General features: G+C 40.5%; 1 protein-coding gene across 1 annotated transcript in view; it reads left to right on the top strand.

The window, feature by feature from the left end:
- Window positions 1-18,679, top strand: part of anos1b (anosmin 1b) — a gene marked incomplete at its 5' end in the record, with an annotated part of 37,872 nt that overhangs the window by 6,824 nt on the left and 12,369 nt on the right. The window contains 5 exons of the mRNA XM_079220562.1: window positions 3,191-3,238; window positions 13,248-13,310; window positions 14,121-14,328; window positions 15,210-15,394; window positions 17,497-17,626. Of these exons, the coding sequence (XP_079076688.1) occupies window positions 3,191-3,238; window positions 13,248-13,310; window positions 14,121-14,328; window positions 15,210-15,394; window positions 17,497-17,626 (634 nt within the window). The remainder of the gene's footprint in view (window positions 1-3,190; window positions 3,239-13,247; window positions 13,311-14,120; window positions 14,329-15,209; window positions 15,395-17,496; window positions 17,627-18,679) is intronic.

Below are 18,679 nucleotides of genomic sequence, written 5' to 3'. Positions count from 1 at the left end.
TTAAAGTGTTTTTCTCCACCAAAAGGTAGACAGAAGTGTGTTTGGTTGAATTAATCATCATTCTGCTGGAAGACAAAATTGTTCAAGCCATCGTGATTCAGCATCTAGGAGCAGAGAGCACAGCAATATTGCAATTAATATCACAATATTTATTTTTAATTAATATCCACAGCAGTGTATGAATGTTTGAAAAGAGTTACCACACGTGTCTTTGAATGTCTTCAAAAGTTTGTCTTTGGATCAACTACCAGTGGATTCTGAAGAAGCAGTGGCAGACTTGGTGTCTGCGTGACGTAAACTGCTGCTATAAGAGCGGTATTTAGTAGCACCGTGACGTGGTCAGAGAGTGCTTTGAAGAAGGGAGGAAAGAGGGACAAGGTGAGCAGAGGAGGAAGGTGTTTCTCTCTGTGTCGTGATACCATGACAGCCGTTACTGTGTTTCTCCTCTCATCTATTCCTCTTTCCATCCTTCCCTCCCCACAGACATGCTACTAATATATTCATCAGAGATTTAGCCATTACTTTTATGCTCTATACTGCTTTCTTCTTCTCTCTTATCCGAGGAAGCTTGTTAAGCAGCAGTCCCAGCATTATCCCTTTTAACAGCTTACTGCTGAGCCAAGGGTTTTAAAGGCACACTAGCATGGGCAAGAAATACACTTGCAGTATTTATTCAACAACAGACGGAATTTCTGTTCAAACGTTTTAAACTCGGAGCAAAATTGTTGTGGTCTTGGTTCAGAATTTGATCCTGATTTTGGTTGCACTCCTGATGTCTCCTCTCTGAAAACTAACCACCTCGTCACTGCTGCCAACAGCTGGATGGCCGAGGCGATAGTAAGCAGCTGTAGCAGTGGACAGGGGTGAGAGTATGAGAGGAATGAGGCAAACATAATTTGGAGAGAACTTGGAGCTCTGACCATTTTCACACATATTCTCAATGGCCAGTCTCTGTAGAAAGCAGGCGTGAGTGATGGTTTGTCAGTTTAAAAAAAAAGATTTTGAGAGGCAGCCCTCCATGTCTTAGTCAGAAAGAAGCTTCTAACTGTACCATCAGACCAGCACTTATTTAACTGTATGTGATGTGGGAAACTTCACTTCGATGAATAAAAGAATAACTCAATCAGTCTAGGTTGTCTTTATTTATAAGTTATTACAACACAAATCTGACACATTCATACCAAAAAGTTAAACTGACATTACATTTGCTCAGCTTTATATATTAAATCCCACATAATACAGAATCACTTAAAATCCCAACAGACCGGGCAGAGGCAAAACAAAGTATAAACCTCGGTCCAGACTGTCAAGGTCCTTATCTTATCTTATCTTAACCTCGAGACACCCAGAGCCTCCTCATACGCCCGCCAAGTGGGATGCACTCTGAAGCCTCTCAAAATACCAAGCCATGGCTATGAACAAATTATACATTTCATGTCTACAACTTTTCCACAACAGTAAGTCACGGCCTCAATCTTACTCTCACTTCAGTAAAGATCCTGGGCTGTTCTAGTGACGGTACATTCTTTAAGCTGCATCTTCATAGGATTTATAAGGGGAATAAGTCCTCATCTTCATACATCAAAGTCCAATTTAGCTCCTTCAGCAGTTATTTCACCAAAATAGTCAGTACGCATCTGTTTTGAATGGTACGAGTGAATGAGTTAAATCAGCATCTTCTGTACCGTGAAAGCCCTTAACCCCTAATCTCTGACCCTTAACCTCTGCACTGTTACCACAACTCTAACCCCTTAACCCTCATCATACCAGAAGCACAAAGGCTATTTAAAAGAGGAGAAGCCCTGATAGAGGTGTGTGTGTGTGAGAGAGAGAGAGAGAGAGAGAGAGAGAGAGAGAGAGAGAGAGAGAGAGAGAGAGATGATCTTGGTTCAGGCTAAATACAGCTCACTCAGGATGGTTTTAGGAGTTGTTAAGAGGGCTTATCCCACACACACACACGCATACATACACACACACAGACACCTACACACTGACACTCATATTGTCCCTGGAGGCATGCACACAACAACAGACAGACAGTATTGTAATAGTTGTTTTGATGTTGGATGATAGCATCATGAATGTGCTGAGGATGACAAAGCAAAGAGCAGCAGTCTTAAAAACTGCAAACAAGGTTTTCAGTCTGCATCCAAACCATTTCATGAAACCGAATAACTCAAAGATACTGTAACGTCCAAAGTGTGAAACCAACAGTGTTTATGGGAAGCAGTTCTTAGAATGATTAGTTGACTCACCCATTTTGATAATTGTTTGTTTAAGTCATTTATATAGTCAAAACACTAAACATTTAATTAGAGCATTTTTTTGTGCTTTACTCTGCGTATGCCATTGTAAATTGAATATATTTAATTTCTATACTTTTATTTCAACAAAACAAGCAAATTGAAGATGTCTCCTTGAAGCATTATTGTAGGATATAGGATCAACTGTTTTTGGAATAGTCAAATATAATCAAGAGATTAATTGATAATTAAAATAATCAGTTAACATAATTTACAACAGAGGCTAGCAGTTATCTTGATTATGGTATTATTTGTTTATGGTAATTATAACAGGAGAATCATAATTTCCCGATGTAATTATGTGGAAAAAATACTACATGTATAGATAAGTTTATTTGTAGGTGTTTTATCTGCATTGAAGACACATTTAGAAAAATGGAAGGGACTTGACGACGAGGGATTGGTTTGGTTGATCTGTATTTCTGTCCCTGTGGTCATGAGATGACGTCTCCCTCTGTCACGGTGGTTATAGCAGCCATGTTTACTGGTGGTCTTGACTCACTTAGCAGTAACTTTACACACACACACACACACACACACACACACACACACACACACACACACACACACATACAAACATACATCTCACCAATTGACGCGGCCTCTGTCTGGTTCAGCAACCACAAACCCAGAGTTTTAAGTCTTTTTGCACCTCAAGGATAATTGTGTAAATAAGAGAAAGGTTGAGTGTTTCTGTCAGGTTTGCTCTGGTTATTCTGACCTTTTATTAAAAATATTTAGCTTTCTGTCTCCTTGCATGTTAGCCAGAGGGCTCACACGAATAGCTCAAATGTGGGCAGAATGTGTCAAACACAGGATTTGTCTGTGAAAGGTTTATTTCCCTCTCTGTGTTTGTTTTAATCCTCATCCTCTCCGTCTCTTTACAGAGTGACCAAGTTCTGGTTTGGTGTGAAAACCACAGACGCTGCGCGCAGGTAAATACTCATACACACAAACTTGTATGGCTTTACTTATAAAGATGTTTTAATGGCTTGCATTCAAATCCCTGAACCTTAAACCTGTTCTTTAACCAGTCATAACTCTAAAACCGATGTAGGAGGAAAGACCAGAGGGTCAAAAACTTGGACCCTCCATGTTACGTTTTCCCAGTGAAGCTCATTGCTTGCACTTGACAAGAAGACAGATTGTGACATCATATTATATACACGCATCAAGTCTCTTAGTGTTGTACCAGGGCCATGGAAACTATGCCCGTCTGACTGGCTGGCACATGCTTTAAACTAATATCTGTTTAACAGTTTGAATCAGCATGCACGCCACAGTAAAATGCAAATAATCCAAGCAACAACAGTATGTTTGCTTTGTGCTACATTACCATCCAACTGTCACCGGTGTAATGGTCCAAATCATGGAAAAAGGCGTTGCGCTGTTCTCGACTAAAGACACTCATAGTCAACTCATCGATTAGTTGATTGAATCGACAGATCTGTAAAACTGAGTTTCTCCGCAAAGAATCATGCAAAAGCACCACTTTAAATCTTGTTTTCTAGACCAAAATGACGGATTCGTCGACTAATCGACTGAAAGGGAGCAGCCCTAAAAAGACTTTGATGATTTGAACCCATCTCATCTTTTCGGCTGTAGTAAGTGGCCATGATGTAAGTGTGATAACGCACAACAAGATAAACCTGACACAACAACAGTAGAAGCAGAGGCAGAGTATCACTCTTCAACTCTGCCTCGAAAGGCAAAGAGACAGAGAGAAAGTCTTTCTTCTGCCTTCGGTCTTTCTTCTGCCTATGTGTGGAATCTTAACTCCCCCGCCGCACGTCTCCTGTAATAGCAAATGTTGTATTTTTTGTTAAAATAACGTCCTCCCCTATATCCCCATTATCCATCCACCCTGGAGCAAAAATGATCCCCTGTTTATGCACGTAACACTGCCTGCCAGGGTGTGTGTGTGTGTGTGTGTGTGTGTGTGTGTGTGTGTGTGTGTGTGTGTGTGTGTGTGTGTGTGTGTGTGTGTGTGTTTTAATTCATTGTTTGATTCAAGAGGAGTTTCCATGCTACGTATTTATAGCAGTCCCTGCTGCAGGTCCAGCTTGTTACAGCTTCCTGGACATTACTGTTGGTGTTTTAGAGCGCTATACACAGAAACGGGGTCTCCCTATTTTCAAGCAAATCATCATGGTTTAATTCAGACAGGCTACAAGACAAAAACAGAAACATGTCTTCAGTATTGTAAAAGACAAGATGTTACACTTGAGAGGATAAGACAATTGCAAGTACTAAACAAATAATGTAAGATCAGAAACTCTGTTGGACAGAATAATGATGCTGTGTACTCTGCAGCCCCAAAACCGTGACCTTTTACTTACTGACCTTAACTTGCTCAATATTAATGACTTGTTGAATGATTCTGTCTGGTTTCTTATTGATGTGTTTTCTGAACTCTCCGTTCAGGTTCAACCTAAAAGCTTCATCTCAACTAAAAGCACACCTGAGTCATATTTTACTTCTTGTAACACTTCTAAGCTTTTCTACAAATGCTTCATTGGACAGAGGCCAAAAAGCAAGAAACAAACGTGAGAGCAAGTTTTTTTCTCCTTCTTTCTATACAGCGTGTGTATCAGTAGTGTGTGTAGGTTGAGGTCAGTCTGGGTTAATATCAACACCAGTCGAGAGCTTGCCATCTTCCAAAACTCCCACCAACCGACCGTTTCAGTGGATACCGCACTGAGCAAACTCCCGGAGCAGCCTTCAGCAATACCTAACCCCCTCACTCCCTCAAACACAAACACACACAGCTCCTTTGACCTTACCCAAACACATCTATATCCCTTCCTTCCTTCTCTCCCTTCCTTTGTTTCTGTTCCTGATATTTGGAGTTCAACAACAACACGGAGAGAATGAGAAAATATTTTCTACGTCTACATTTTATTACCGTGGCTTCGTGTCTTGCTGTTGTACAATGTGTGAATACCAGTGTGGCACTGTGCTGTAACCAACGTCCAACAACAGTCTCTGAAGCTGGCCAGTGGGGGCTGCCGCTGTGTAAACCACAATTTTCCTCACAGACGGGCCTGATACTGCACAGACATGCACAGTGTCTCTTCTTGCTTGTTTGAATTGCAGAGTTATTAATTCGTGCCGTTTTTACAGTCTGTTGAATGTGGACACAGCCCAATTTGTAAGAGTCACCAGAGTACGCCAACACAAATAAATTAGAACAGAAAAGCAAGTATCCCAAGCCTCAGCCATAATTTCCTTAGATTAATCAAAGTAATGAATTATAAAGCGGAGGAAGTCCAACACTGTTTAATGCTCCCAAGGTGTGTGTATTTGTTAACAGGACATGTGGGAGATATTTAAGGCTTGCTATTTTGTGTAAATGTGTTATGCACTTTGGGAGCATTATACAACAAGCACAGTCTACTGTATTATTGTTTCATCAGGCAAACTAATATTCTTAGGTATACTCGAACAGCTACGGGCTGTTGGGATGGCTTGTTAACTTGGTTGGACTGAAACGGCTATTACAGATGTTCATATTACCTTCAGGATGGATTGTCGAGGTGACTGTAGCTCAGGGGAATGAGTGGTTGCCCCGAAACCGCAAGGTACCCGGCTCAATCCCCAGTCCCCCCAAAGCTCACATGTCGAAGTGTCCCTGAGCAAGACACCCAACCCCCAGCGTCTCCCCGGGCGCCTCAAAGCTCTGCCCCCCAACCAGGAATGGGTCAACTGCAGAGAAGAATTTCCCCAAGGGGACTAATAAAGTGCATGTTTCTTTTTTGTCATAACTTTGGTGATCTCCTGACTTTTCATCATCATTATCCAACTTCTAGTCAACATATATATTTGTCCAATTCTTTGATTTATGACATGCGTTAATGCCTCCCTGCATTAATAATGACCTTCACAATATGTCTGACTTTCAGCTCCCTGGTGATCTCCCTCCAGCCATGGCTGCCACCTTACTTAGGTTTTTGTCGTGAAATGAGGAGGCATCATAAAGATCACACGTCATTTCAACTCCACTAATCAGCTGTTAGTCTAGAGTAGTGCTGATATGACAAGAGTTTTTTTTAACATCAATTTGTTAACGGAAGCCAGCGTTACAAATATTAAATGTTGTCCAATTGCAAGCAGCCAGAAAAGAGCTTTCCCTGTATTAAACATCATCTAGGACTGGACAAATATTATTTTAAATTCAATAATTATCTGATTATAAGATAAACAAATCTGACTAGACATTCAGTGGTTTCAGTCCTTGACAATTGTTGGTCCTACAGGCACCATTAGCTGAGAATAACACATTGTTAAGGTGCAATACTCGGCTGGACCGTGTTTTCTAAGGGGAGGGAGCAGTGACTCCACTGGTCCTTAGCTGGTGATCTGTTGTAGGAAAAACACTCCTGAACAGTTTCATTTTCTGACATTTTCTCTGGGGAAGCAACATTTTTGTAAACCCAATTTAAGGGGTATTAGTAAGGCAAATCTTACAAAATGTGACTTGGTCTCAAGATGCATTCCATTGCAGGGTCCCATAAAGCCTTTTGGCAGCGTGACATACTCAATAACTTTTGACAGAGATTTTTACAGAATAATTTGGGGACTGGTATCACTTTTCCGCCACTCTATTTCGGGTCCTTACCCAGACCTGGCGCAGTACTGAAAGAGGTTGTTCTCACTGAGTTTTTAGGTAATAGTCAGTCGATCCGTTCACTCGTGTGCTGCAAAACTAACAGAAGATTTCAATTTCCCATTTTATCAGTTTCACTTTAGAGGCTGAAATCTTGCAAAGATACTTTTTTTTTCTCAAGGAAATGACACAAAACAATTAAAACATAATTTTCTATATATTATTATTTATTTTTCTTTTAAATTGAATGGCCTTTTCTTTAAGCAACTTCAATCTCAGAATGCATCGGGGTCAGTTAAGTCCATCTGCAGCACATGTAGGACATTCCCCGTACACGTGAAGAATGTTAAAGAATGAAAAAATGGATCGAACTTCTCCAAAGTTACTCTGGTGAGTGGAATGCCTTTTTGGCTACTGTACAACTGGGATGGGATAAGAAAAGAGATGACGGTAAGCATGGTTTCATTGACTGTGATGCATTATCTGTTCCTTTTGTTACATAAGGGTCCAGAGTCTCTCGATTGGAGACGCACAAAACACACACCAGGCAGATGTTGCCCCAACGCATATGGTTTGTGTCACATCATGAGTGGACCCTCTCTCATGGAAACACACATGGGAGTTCACTAAATCTGAACCACAGCCCTCACTCAATTCCTCAATCTGTCCATCTCCTCCTTCTTTTATCTCGCTCTTTCTCTCTCTGTTACACACATGCAAAGTAGACGGACTAATGTGTACCAGCCGTGTGAGGCAGCGGGATGTCCACTAAGCAACAGGTTTGATGCAGAACAAAGAATAGAGCTATAAAGTCTTTGTTACTTTCCCTCTTTTCATCTCTTCATTGTTCATTCCTCATTTCTTGCTCTTAAGAGGATCACATTACTTAATCGTTCTATGTCCCATCATACTGTACGTTAGAGGTCTAGTTGTACTTTTGTCTTATGCATCCAACGTATTAAAGGCTGTTTGGTTCCTTCATAAAGAGCACAGCCATGATTTGTGTGATACCCCACTCCCTAAAATGGATGGATTACTGAACGGCCCTACCGTGCAAAGGCCCAGGGGCTTAAACGGTCAGAGACAAGAACCAACCAGGAAGAGTCTCAAAATGACCAAAGTGATGCAAAACAGCTACAAAGATACACAGGACAACCACAAAGAGACACAAACTGTATGCTGTGCAGATTGGAAAGCCCTCTGGAACACATTTGTGATTGTGATTATTATCGAAGAAATGGATTTGAACTACAAAGAGACATAAAACCGCAAGAGGTAGATGTGTAATGAACACAGAGGCCACACAAGCTGTGAAGAAACCTTCAGCTGTTTGTATCGACATTCTTTAGTCAGAGTAGAGATTGAAAGCTTTGTCTTTGGGGCTCAGTTCCACCTTCACCACAACAGTCACCTTCCTTTCTGCAGTCAGTGTGCACCAGTCCACCTTTGAACACACACTCCATCATACCCTCACTTATGAAACAGATATTTGAACTGTGTTAGTTGGGGCCGTTCCAGTGGGAGCTGTCCTTTTGTTTACTGGCAGACTTTAAGGTCTAACTCGGCTTCAAATCAAGTGTTGGCTTAAAATGAAATGAACGATCACAATGTTATAATCAAAAGACAGGAGGGAATGATAGAAGAGGAAAATGTTGCACGGGCAGTCCTATCTGTGTGCCAGTCCAGAGTTTAAAGTACAACTCAACCCAGTACCAGAGCTTCATAGCCTGTTTAAACTTGCAAATGATAATGCAGAAATGAAAATGAATTGGAAGAAAGTTCCGTCAGGATTTCGTCTGAGGTGATTGTGGGCACAAGTGGTTTGAGAGGTGAGGAAGTTAACCACAACACTATCTCAGAGCATTTGTCTTTTTGACTGTCCTCCTGATCTCTTTTCCTTTCCCTCTGTTCAACTTCCTCCAGGATTTCAGCTCTTCCTGCGAGCTGCCGACTTAGGTTAGCTCTGGTTGTTGTACATATTTTTTCAAAGGTCTGGCAAAAGTCTAATATGCTTTTTAGAGGGATTTGTGGAATTTGTTCCACTACTTTTCACTTGCGTTCCACAAAGCCTGACTTGTGTGTGAGTGTGTGTGTGTGTGTGTGTGTGTGTGTGTGTGTGTGTGTGTGTGTGTGTGTGTGTGTGTGTGTGTGTGTGTGTGTGCATATTGACCACAAAATCATAGATACAATTTTAAAATCTTGAATTGTTCTACTACATTTGTACAACAACATGACAATTTTTTCACACTGTTAAAAAGACAGCTTCTGTAAACTTTTGAGAATTTGGATTTCTTTTGTCATAGGGTTAATGTTATCAAATTAAGGTTTTGATATTGGCACTGGTGTTTTGCACCAAAACTAAAGTATAGTATTAAAAACAATACTCAATACTTAATGCTACACACATACTGTATGTTAGAAAATGTAAAATAGACTCTGAACAACTGATGACAAGCTGAACACATAAATGGACATAAATAGTGTTTCCCATGGCACCCACTGAAGGAACTGTATATGCAGAGTGAGCACATCTGGTCTGTGGCTGTCTTTCTTTGTCTCTCTCTCTCTTTCTCGCTCCCTTTTCTCTGGACCTGTCTCACCATTTGTCTTTCATCTCTTCTCTCCTTTTCAACTGACACTCACTTCTCTCCCCCCTCTATCCACTCTGAAACCATATCTCTCCTCTCCTCCCTCCCATTTCCTCTCCTCCCTCTCACTGAGTGTGGCTGTCATCCCTCTATCGTGGCAGGTGAGGCCATAAAACAGCAGGGGAGGCCAGAGGACGACTGAGAGACGAGGTGTGTGTGTGCATGTACGTGCGATTGATTAATTATTAGACACATATCCATGCAAACTGTGCACACAAATGGACACGTATGCGGCCATTAATCAAGGCGCTGTTGCTACAGTGTGTTGGTGTGTTAAGCAGTAACATCTCTGACCTTTGACCTCTGCTGTGTCTTCCGCTCTCTCTCTCTCACACGCATAACTCATCATGTCGCCTTCAAGGCCAAAAGTGTCCGTTTGTCTCTCAGCTCCTCTTACACAAATATAGTGCATGTACTTTTCAGGGATTTACGACATCCAAGTGATATTTGAGAGAGTAAGGTGTACATACCGCACGTGTTTTCAGCTTAAATCCATTCGCTTCGTCTCCCCTTTTCCCTCCTTTCTTGCTTTTCTCTCCTCATTGAATGTATCTATACTATTGCACAAATAATAAATACTTACTTTTATTACTTAAATAAAACCACTATGTTACATGAAAATGGTTTGCATTGAATAGGCCTTAGTAAAATTAGTAAAATAAGGGATTATTATTATTACCAGCAACATATATGTTAAATATCAAACAATTGCAAATGGACAGAATGGTCCCTGTCAATGTTAAATTAATATATAGTTGGATTATCATTGTTCTTGCGTTAATATGTGAGCGGTATTTAAATGTAGAGCTAATTACAAATATTACTATGTACATATTGAGTAAAAAGTACAGCTTTTCCCTTTTTTAATCTGCTAATGGAATAAAGTAGCATTAAATAGAATGTATTTCAAAACAGTACTAGAGTAGTACTAATTTACCTTCAACCACTGTACAATACAAAAAAATAATTCTAAACTTTGGTGGAAATTTGTCTGAAACAACCACAATTAGTTTGTAAAAGTAACATAAAGACAACATGAAAAATGTTAACCATTCACCTCATCAAGACGTAGTTTAACCCTGACAGTGTAGGCGTACACAGATGTTAACTGAGTGCAGGGTGTAACCTTCAAACAATGTACATGTTTTAGGTTGAATATTATTTCAGTGGGGAATATATCTTTTGGAAAGGAAAGGTGTTGAGGTGACGCAAGCAAGGAGGTAGAGAAAGGCAGCACAGAGATGATTAGAGGTCAAGGAGAAGAAGAGGAGTGATAATGTGAAGACGGGAGACAAAAAGAACAGAGGATTATGGAAAGGAATAGGAGGGGTAGAGAGGAACAGGGGAGGGTATGAAAAATTAAACATGTCTGTAACTGATCAAAGTGGCAGTGAAGGAGGAAAGGGGGATGGGTTTGGATGTAAGATAGAGTGATGTGTGTGTGTGTGTGTGTGTGTGTGTGTGTGTGTGTGTGTGTGTGTGTGTGTGTGTGTGTGTGTGTGTGTGTGTGTAAGGTGTTTTAAAGAAAATTTTGACAACCTGAGCAGCACGTGGTCGAGTGAAGAGACCCACGAGAGCTTGAAGAAATGCATCACACTACAGGATCTGGTTACAATACTGTGTGTGTGTGTGTTAGTGTCTCTGTGTTGTATTATCTATCTGTCTCCTCATACCAGACCAGATTATAGAGGAGAAAAAAGAAGTGTTGCAATGTGTAAGATCTGGCCAGAATCTTTGTTTCAAACATTGAAAAAAAAAACTGTCTCTTGTACATATCTGTATTGTGTTGCAAAGATATCGACTGAAATGAGCATGCTAACCAGTTAGCACCGGTCCGTCCAGTCTTGTAATACCACTCGTACTTTGAGAGCCGATAGTCAGTCAAAGCGTCCAGTCTGCCCTCAGCCCAACATGAAGAGAAGGAGGAAGTAGAGCAGTCAGTCACGGGTCCTTTTCTCCTTTCTGCCACTTCGGATTTCATCCAGCAAACCAACAATCAAGACATACATCTACAGTACAGAACCCTGTTAGTGGCACTGCAAGTACAAACACTAACTTATTACATCAACATTTTACAGAACTCAAATACATATTGAGCTGGCTTCTACAGTTAGCAGATTAATGGACATGTGCGTACCCACAAACTCTATTAGAACAAGCGTGACGACGGAGGCAGTAAGCTTTGTAATAGTCAGCAAAATAGATTAATTCATAGACTTTTGTTTACCTATTTATTAGACCATGTACATAAGAAGGTGAGATAATAGGACCCACAAAGTTTAAACTATAAAATCACGAAAAAGAAGACAGAGAAAACTATTGTCTTTTAAACATTTGCATTGATTTCAGTGAAAATATGTGTGTTTTGAACATATACTGGACATGCATATGGACAGCGGAGAAAGTGTTTCAGTCATTGCTCTCCATATTTAGATTTTTATATTGTCATTTTTGGAATCTATTGTAGTCTACATAATTCTAATCGAACTACAGCCCTGTGGAGAATCAATCTACAAACGTTTCACTGCCATAACTTCAAGCCTATAGAGTGTTTAATACTCATTAGGCAGACTTTGGGGGTGGAGTATCACTTCAAGCTAACCCAAACTTTTTCTTCCATGACTTGAATGAAATGAGCCGATTATACAACACTAAACAGCTATCGTGCTTCACGCTGAGACTGTGTTTTATTTCCTACAGGTTAAGAAACCAGCACATGGGTCTTCACTGTCTTTGGTTTGTCAATGCTAAATGAATCCTACTAATCCCAGTTTGTCCCTTATTTTATACATAAAATGAAATTGTACATGGTTTTAAATGCAGTGCTCAAGTGTGATGATAACCGTAACAGTAATCAAAGCAATCAGTCTGCAAATGGGCTTCATTGAAGAACACATTTTCATCCAACAGTAGCTACATTTGTGCAGAAGATGACGTTTTTAAAGCTTTTTGTTGATTCTGTTTATTCCCCTGGAATCAGTGAGATGGAATAAATTGTAGAAATGATTGAAGCCAGGCACACTGGGGAGCTGCGGGAGACAGACCGAGGGAGTGAGAGAGGACGGGGGAGGAGGTTTGGGGTGAAACCGCAGTTTTTATATGTTGTCTGGATTTAATTTGGTAAGAGCCATCATTCACCAGTTTACTGAGGTGGCAAACCAGATGAATGTGTGCATGTGTGCATTAGGAGTGTGTGTTTCCTCTGTTTTCCCAACCTGCTTCAACACTGAGAGCTCTCCAAATGCTAAAGCCCTCTGACACGTTGTAATTTATTCTTGTTACATTACACTTTTCTTTGTCGTATTTCTTCAAACCTCAGCTACTTAAAGGAATCGACAGTTTTGGAAATATGCTTATTTTCACTTTCTGAGTTGGACCAATACTCTCATAAATGCCCTTTATATATACGGCTGTACTTCTTAGCTTTGCACATACACTGGAAACAGGGGGCAGAGCTAACCTAGCCAGGTTGTCAGGTGTTTCCAGTCTGGCTGCAGGCTATCGCTATATATTGAACAGACAGACATAAGATGAAAATACCTATATTTTCCAAAGTATGTTTAAACTAATGCTTTAAGATGGTGTTGATTTTCTCATGTGTGATGAAATGAGGGTGGATTGTGGAACCTTTACTTTATTGTGCCTTAAGCCTCATATTTTGTTTATTTCTATTTGTTTGTTTATGTGTAGTGCCTCCAGCCATGCAAAGAACTGTGGGAAACCAGGAAGGTGCTTTCTCCAAAGTCCTGTGAGGTAAGACAAAGCGATTGCACACTGTATAGCTGTGTGTGTGTGTGTGTGTGTGTGTGTGTGTGTGTGTGTGTGTGTGTGTGTGTGTGTGTGTGTGTGCATGTGCATGTGCGCGTGCGACAATCCCCTTGGTGGCTATGTCACTCCTGCACCAGAAACTTGCTTTTGTTGGCACCATGAAGCTGTTTTCTGAGCGTTCCTGTGTGTGTTGATGTTAGCTTATGTGTGTTATGAATAACATGTTTGTGAGCTTTTGAATGTATATGCGTGAGTGTGCTGTAGTTATGAGTGTATAATGTGTGTGTGTGTGTATGTGTGTGTGTGTGTGTGTGTGTGTGTGTGTGTGTGTGTGTGGGTGTGTGTGTGTGTGGGGGGCCCTAAATGATTATTTGTAAGGCCAGCCGCTGTGGTCTTCAGATTAGTTTTTCATCACAATAGCTGAAGCATGTTACTGGCTGGATGGCTGACTGGTTGGGAACACAGGATAATCCAGAGCTATTAGCCAAAGCTTGTGTTTACATTTTGATGATCTGTAGCCATGTGCGCACACACACACACACACACACACACACACACACACACACACACACACACACACACATACACACACTCACACACTCACACAGAGACAGAGTAATTCACATATAAACCCCCTTTCAGACCAGACTGCCAGTCAGTAGGAGTTTACCAAAGGAAACACTTTCACCTCTGCTGTGTGTTTATCTGCCATCATGTGTGTGTTTATATATTATGTATTATTTCCGTTGCGTGTCAACTGTAATAATAACATTTCCCCCCTGTTCTTTCTCTCAGAAGCAGACTGAGTGTGTGACGAGCAGGGAGTTCCTGACCTCTCTGAGGTCGTCTCGTCAGGGGGACTGCCCTCCGCCTCAGCGAGCCACCGGATTCGCTGCCGCCTGTGTGGAGAGCTGCTCATTAGACCAGCATTGTCCTTCCCCTAGGAAATGCTGCTCTAATGGCTGTGGACACACATGCCAAGCCCCAGCCAATTTATATAAAGGTAAATAAGGCTGGTTGGGACTTGTTTGTGACATCTTGTGGGCTTTATTATAAGAAGTTGCTGCACTGATGGAGAGAACTTGTTTAAATAAGTTGTTTTTGATTGTTACAATCAGCATGACACTGTGCTGATAATAGTCCCGTTGCTGGTGTTGATCATTGGTTAACCAGGCTATTGTAAATGCTCTCTGTCAGCTGATGTGCTGCCATTGGCCATGCTTTGTTCTTTCCAATATTTAATGACATCTCACTCTGGTACCTTTGGTGTTTAAATGTACTTATTGTGAGTTGCTTTGGTTAAAAGTGTCAGCCAAATCAAATGAATGCAATTTAATGTAATAAAGATCCTTAAATATTGCCTGCTTGACTGCATATGATGTCTCGGAGGGCCCCGCCATGGTTAAAAGCTCCAGCTCAAGTCTGTATGGAGTAAAAACTGCCTCAGACGCTTATGTAATGAAGATTGGGCTACTATGATAATGAAACATTATCATAATGTTTTTGACTCATTGTTTGAGTGATGACATTGCATTACCAATTTTGTAATCTTTTTTATTAACTGACTCAACAGTTTGAAAAGCACTGACTATATACTGTGTGTTCTCCAGTGATTAGATATGATGGTGTTTGAGACATCCTGTGAAACTTGTTCATGACCCGAGTGTCACTATGTTGATAGTCAAGTCATTTTATTTACATGTCGCACCAATCAAAAAATCTGTACACATTATTCAACATACAGGAGACTTTCATCCTCAGACCTCAGACCATAAATCTCACAATCAGTTTGGGTTATCTGGTGTGATGTACATCTCTTCCCTGTCTCTTCCTTGTTATTTTCTTCCCTGTTCTTTTCAATAATACTTCCATGATTTCCTCCAGGTGTTCCTCTGAAGCCTCGCAGAGAGATGAGCTTCGTGGAGGATTCAGAGGGTCGCGTGAAGGTCGTGTGGGTGTCGAAGTTCAATGTCAGCGTGGAGCCGGTCGTTTACATGCTGCAGTCCCGCTGGAACATTGGGATTCATCCCAGTGAAGACCATGCCTCTCCATGGACTACTGTTGCCATGGTAAACACTCCACAGTACCAGCACCTTTCACCCCGGGTCTTTATATTGAGGATTAGAATGTTTGGGATATTGCGATCATAAAGAAATTCATATTTTAAATCATCTTTTATTTAAAGAGATCATTCTGTTAATATCACCATCTCTACGTTATTGGAGGATAATAGTTGATGTAAGAAAGCTGAAGGCTTGTAACGTGTAACAACATGGCACATAACTCATTCTGTCGAAGAGGCATTGAAGCTATACAAATGGTTCCCTGCGCCTTTAACAGTGGAACAGCGCCACAAAGTTTGTAACATATCTTTAACTCATAACTCTCAATTTGCCCTGAATGATGAAACTTCTCAAGTATGGAGATGGATGTTAGACTCTGTTTCCACCTCATCAGTCTGCTGCCTTGCTGTCTAAACCAGCCAGTCTCTTATTCTGCCAGGGTAAACCGTCTGTGTGTGCGTATGAGTGAGTGTGTGTGTGTGTGTGTGTGTGTGTGTGTGTGTGCGCGTGCGTGTGTATGTGCACACCGTACGTCCGCCTGTGTGTGCCTGTGTGAGGTTAGGTAAATAAGCAGAGCTTAAAAAGGAACCACAGGCAGCCACAGTCGTTCCACCGGCTGACTCTGAATGACTGAACGCTCATTATAGACTTAAATAGATGGCAGCTCGTGTGTGTGTGTGTGTGTGTGTGTGTGTGTGTGTGTGTGTGTGTGTGTGTGTGTGTGTGTGTGTGTATGTGGATTTTAAGCAGTTGATTATATTTGCACTGTCAGGGAGACAAAACATGTGAATCTTTAGCAATTTGAACCATAATCTTGGCAAATCATTTAATTTCACCATTATGAGATGGAATTCCAATTTGACTTTCCACCTCATTAACTTGTGAAACGTATGTCTTAAAGTACACAGGGCTAAGTCATATTTAAAAAAAAAGAAAAAAAAGATTTAGTATGGTTTTGTGAGATGGCGAAACATTTGTGCCCAAAGTGGGCTTGGAATGAAGCGAATTGTTTGCATTTATGATTAAGAAATTATAGTGATTTTCATAAAGAACAACGATTTAAAGACAACATTTTTTTAGTAGTTTGACATTTTGGGTACCAATCTCATGTCTGTATGCTAAATATGAAGCTACCACCAGCTGCTAGTTAACTTAGCTTAGCACAAAGACTGGAAACACAGGAACACCGCTTGCATGAATCTGTCCAAAGATGAGTAAACCTGCCTACCAGCACCTCTAAAGCTCATTTGTGTAATATCTGCACTGTTTCTTAGGCAGTCACTTAGAAATAGTCCGGAACACTTCTGTTTGCTCAGCTTAAACAAGTGACAGATAACGTGTTAGTTAGTGCGCTTTAAATGTGCTGGTAGGCAGATTGTGTTCCTGCTGGACAGAGCCAGTTAACTAGTTTCCCCCTGTTTCCAGACTTTATGCAAAGCTAAACTAATCAGCTGAGTAGTAAAACTCTCAACTCAAACTCTCAGCAAGAAAAACAACTTGTGTATGTCCCAAAATATAAAACTACTCGAAATACCTGTTTATCAATATTTAAAGTGTTAGGCCTATACACACTGGGTGTGTGACAAATTAACATCACAGAAATGTGAAAGACTATATTATGCATCAAAACTATTCATACCAACGACTGTGCAAATTTGAGACACTTTTTCTTATCTTTTGAATATATTCCGACATATTCAAATTCTGTGTGAAAGTCTTCATCACTTGGTGTGTAAATGCTTTCAGACTGTGCTGTTTTTACCCCCTAAGGATTGATATTTTCTGTATCTTTCCCTGCTGTGCTCTGGTTGCCATTTCAAGCCTGTTTCCCCTGTGACCACACCCAGCATCACTGATGGTTGTAATGTCACAGTGTCATGGAAAACACCTGCACATTACTGTAATAAAGTAAGAGGTTAAACCACTGGAAGTCAGCAAAAAGAAAATGTTTAAAGGATGTTAAGTTACTCGTAAATCTCTAAATCTGTCATGAATCATGTATAATTGTATCAGTTGGATGAAGAAAACAAATGAAAATGCATTTGCACAAAAGTCTTTCTCTGTCATGCACATTGTCATTGTTATATGTGATGTTTTTGTACTTATAGACGCTTTCTGAAGATGTGGTTCTGTCAGATTTGAGACCTCAGCGTTGGTACCAGTTCAGAGTAGCAGCCATGAACAGCCACGGCAGCAGAGGCTTCACCACACCCAGTAAACACTACATCTCCAGTAAAGGTACTACAAAGACAGTCTTATTCTCTTTATGAGAGTCCCACAGAAAGTGATGCTTCCTCCTGCATGTTTCTCTAACCTATCTGTTGAATCTTGATATTCTGTCTCGAGACGCTGAGCAAAACACAGACTCTTGCGTTGCAAGATTTTATGAGAGACATTACACTTCTCTGAAGAAAAGTCAGAACCTCAGGGACATTTCCTGTATTCTCCTTCCCTGTTCTTTCTCTCTCTTTAACTCAGAGTTGATGGATAAGGTACACCAAGCAGAAATTATCTGGCAGTCCATAAAACACAGACAGGAAACAGAAAATACGCAATTTCAAATGCACGTATACGCACATCCATATATACATTAGGCCAATGCATACTCATTCAGTTGGTTTAATGCCAAATCCCTATTGCAGGTCTGTGTGACAAGACACAATATATATATATATATATATATATATATATATATATATATATATATATATATATATATATATATATATACACACACACACACACACACACACACACACACACACACTGTAGGAGGTCTTAGCTCTAATGCTCAGCAGGCCTAGGTCATATTGGTGTTACGCCAGGATTGGCTAGGGATATGAATCCCATGCCATGATTGGCTAAAGCTTGTCTGCATTTGAATAATTACTTCAGGTTGGACCGAGTTTTGGAAAAAGGTTCTTTATCAGTTGTGCACTTATAAAGAGGTGTCTGAGAGCATTTTCCACCGCCTTCAACAAAACACCAAATAGTAGAATCTCTCATGTAATATAGTTAAGAGAGTATACAAGCTGTGTCACGTTGTACTGAAACTTCTCTGGCAGCTACTGTTGGCCCATCAACAAATTAAAGCAATAATTGATTAATCTAACTCTCTTATTGAGAGTTAGATTAGTAGATTATCATGTCTGTCCATTATATATAATTACACTTCTCTTGCCTGTATATAAGCCAGTGGGTATTTTTTTACTTTTACGAAGGGAGGATTAGGGGTATAAAGCATGTGTCTTTCTGGAAGCAGTGTCATGTTTACCAAACCACAATGTAAAG

Source organism: Taurulus bubalis, assembly GCF_910589615.1.
Source record: "Taurulus bubalis genome assembly, chromosome: 7".
NCBI classification, from domain to species: Eukaryota; Metazoa; Chordata; class Actinopteri; order Perciformes; family Cottidae; genus Taurulus; species Taurulus bubalis.
This window is presented reverse-complemented; position numbering and strand designations above follow the sequence as displayed.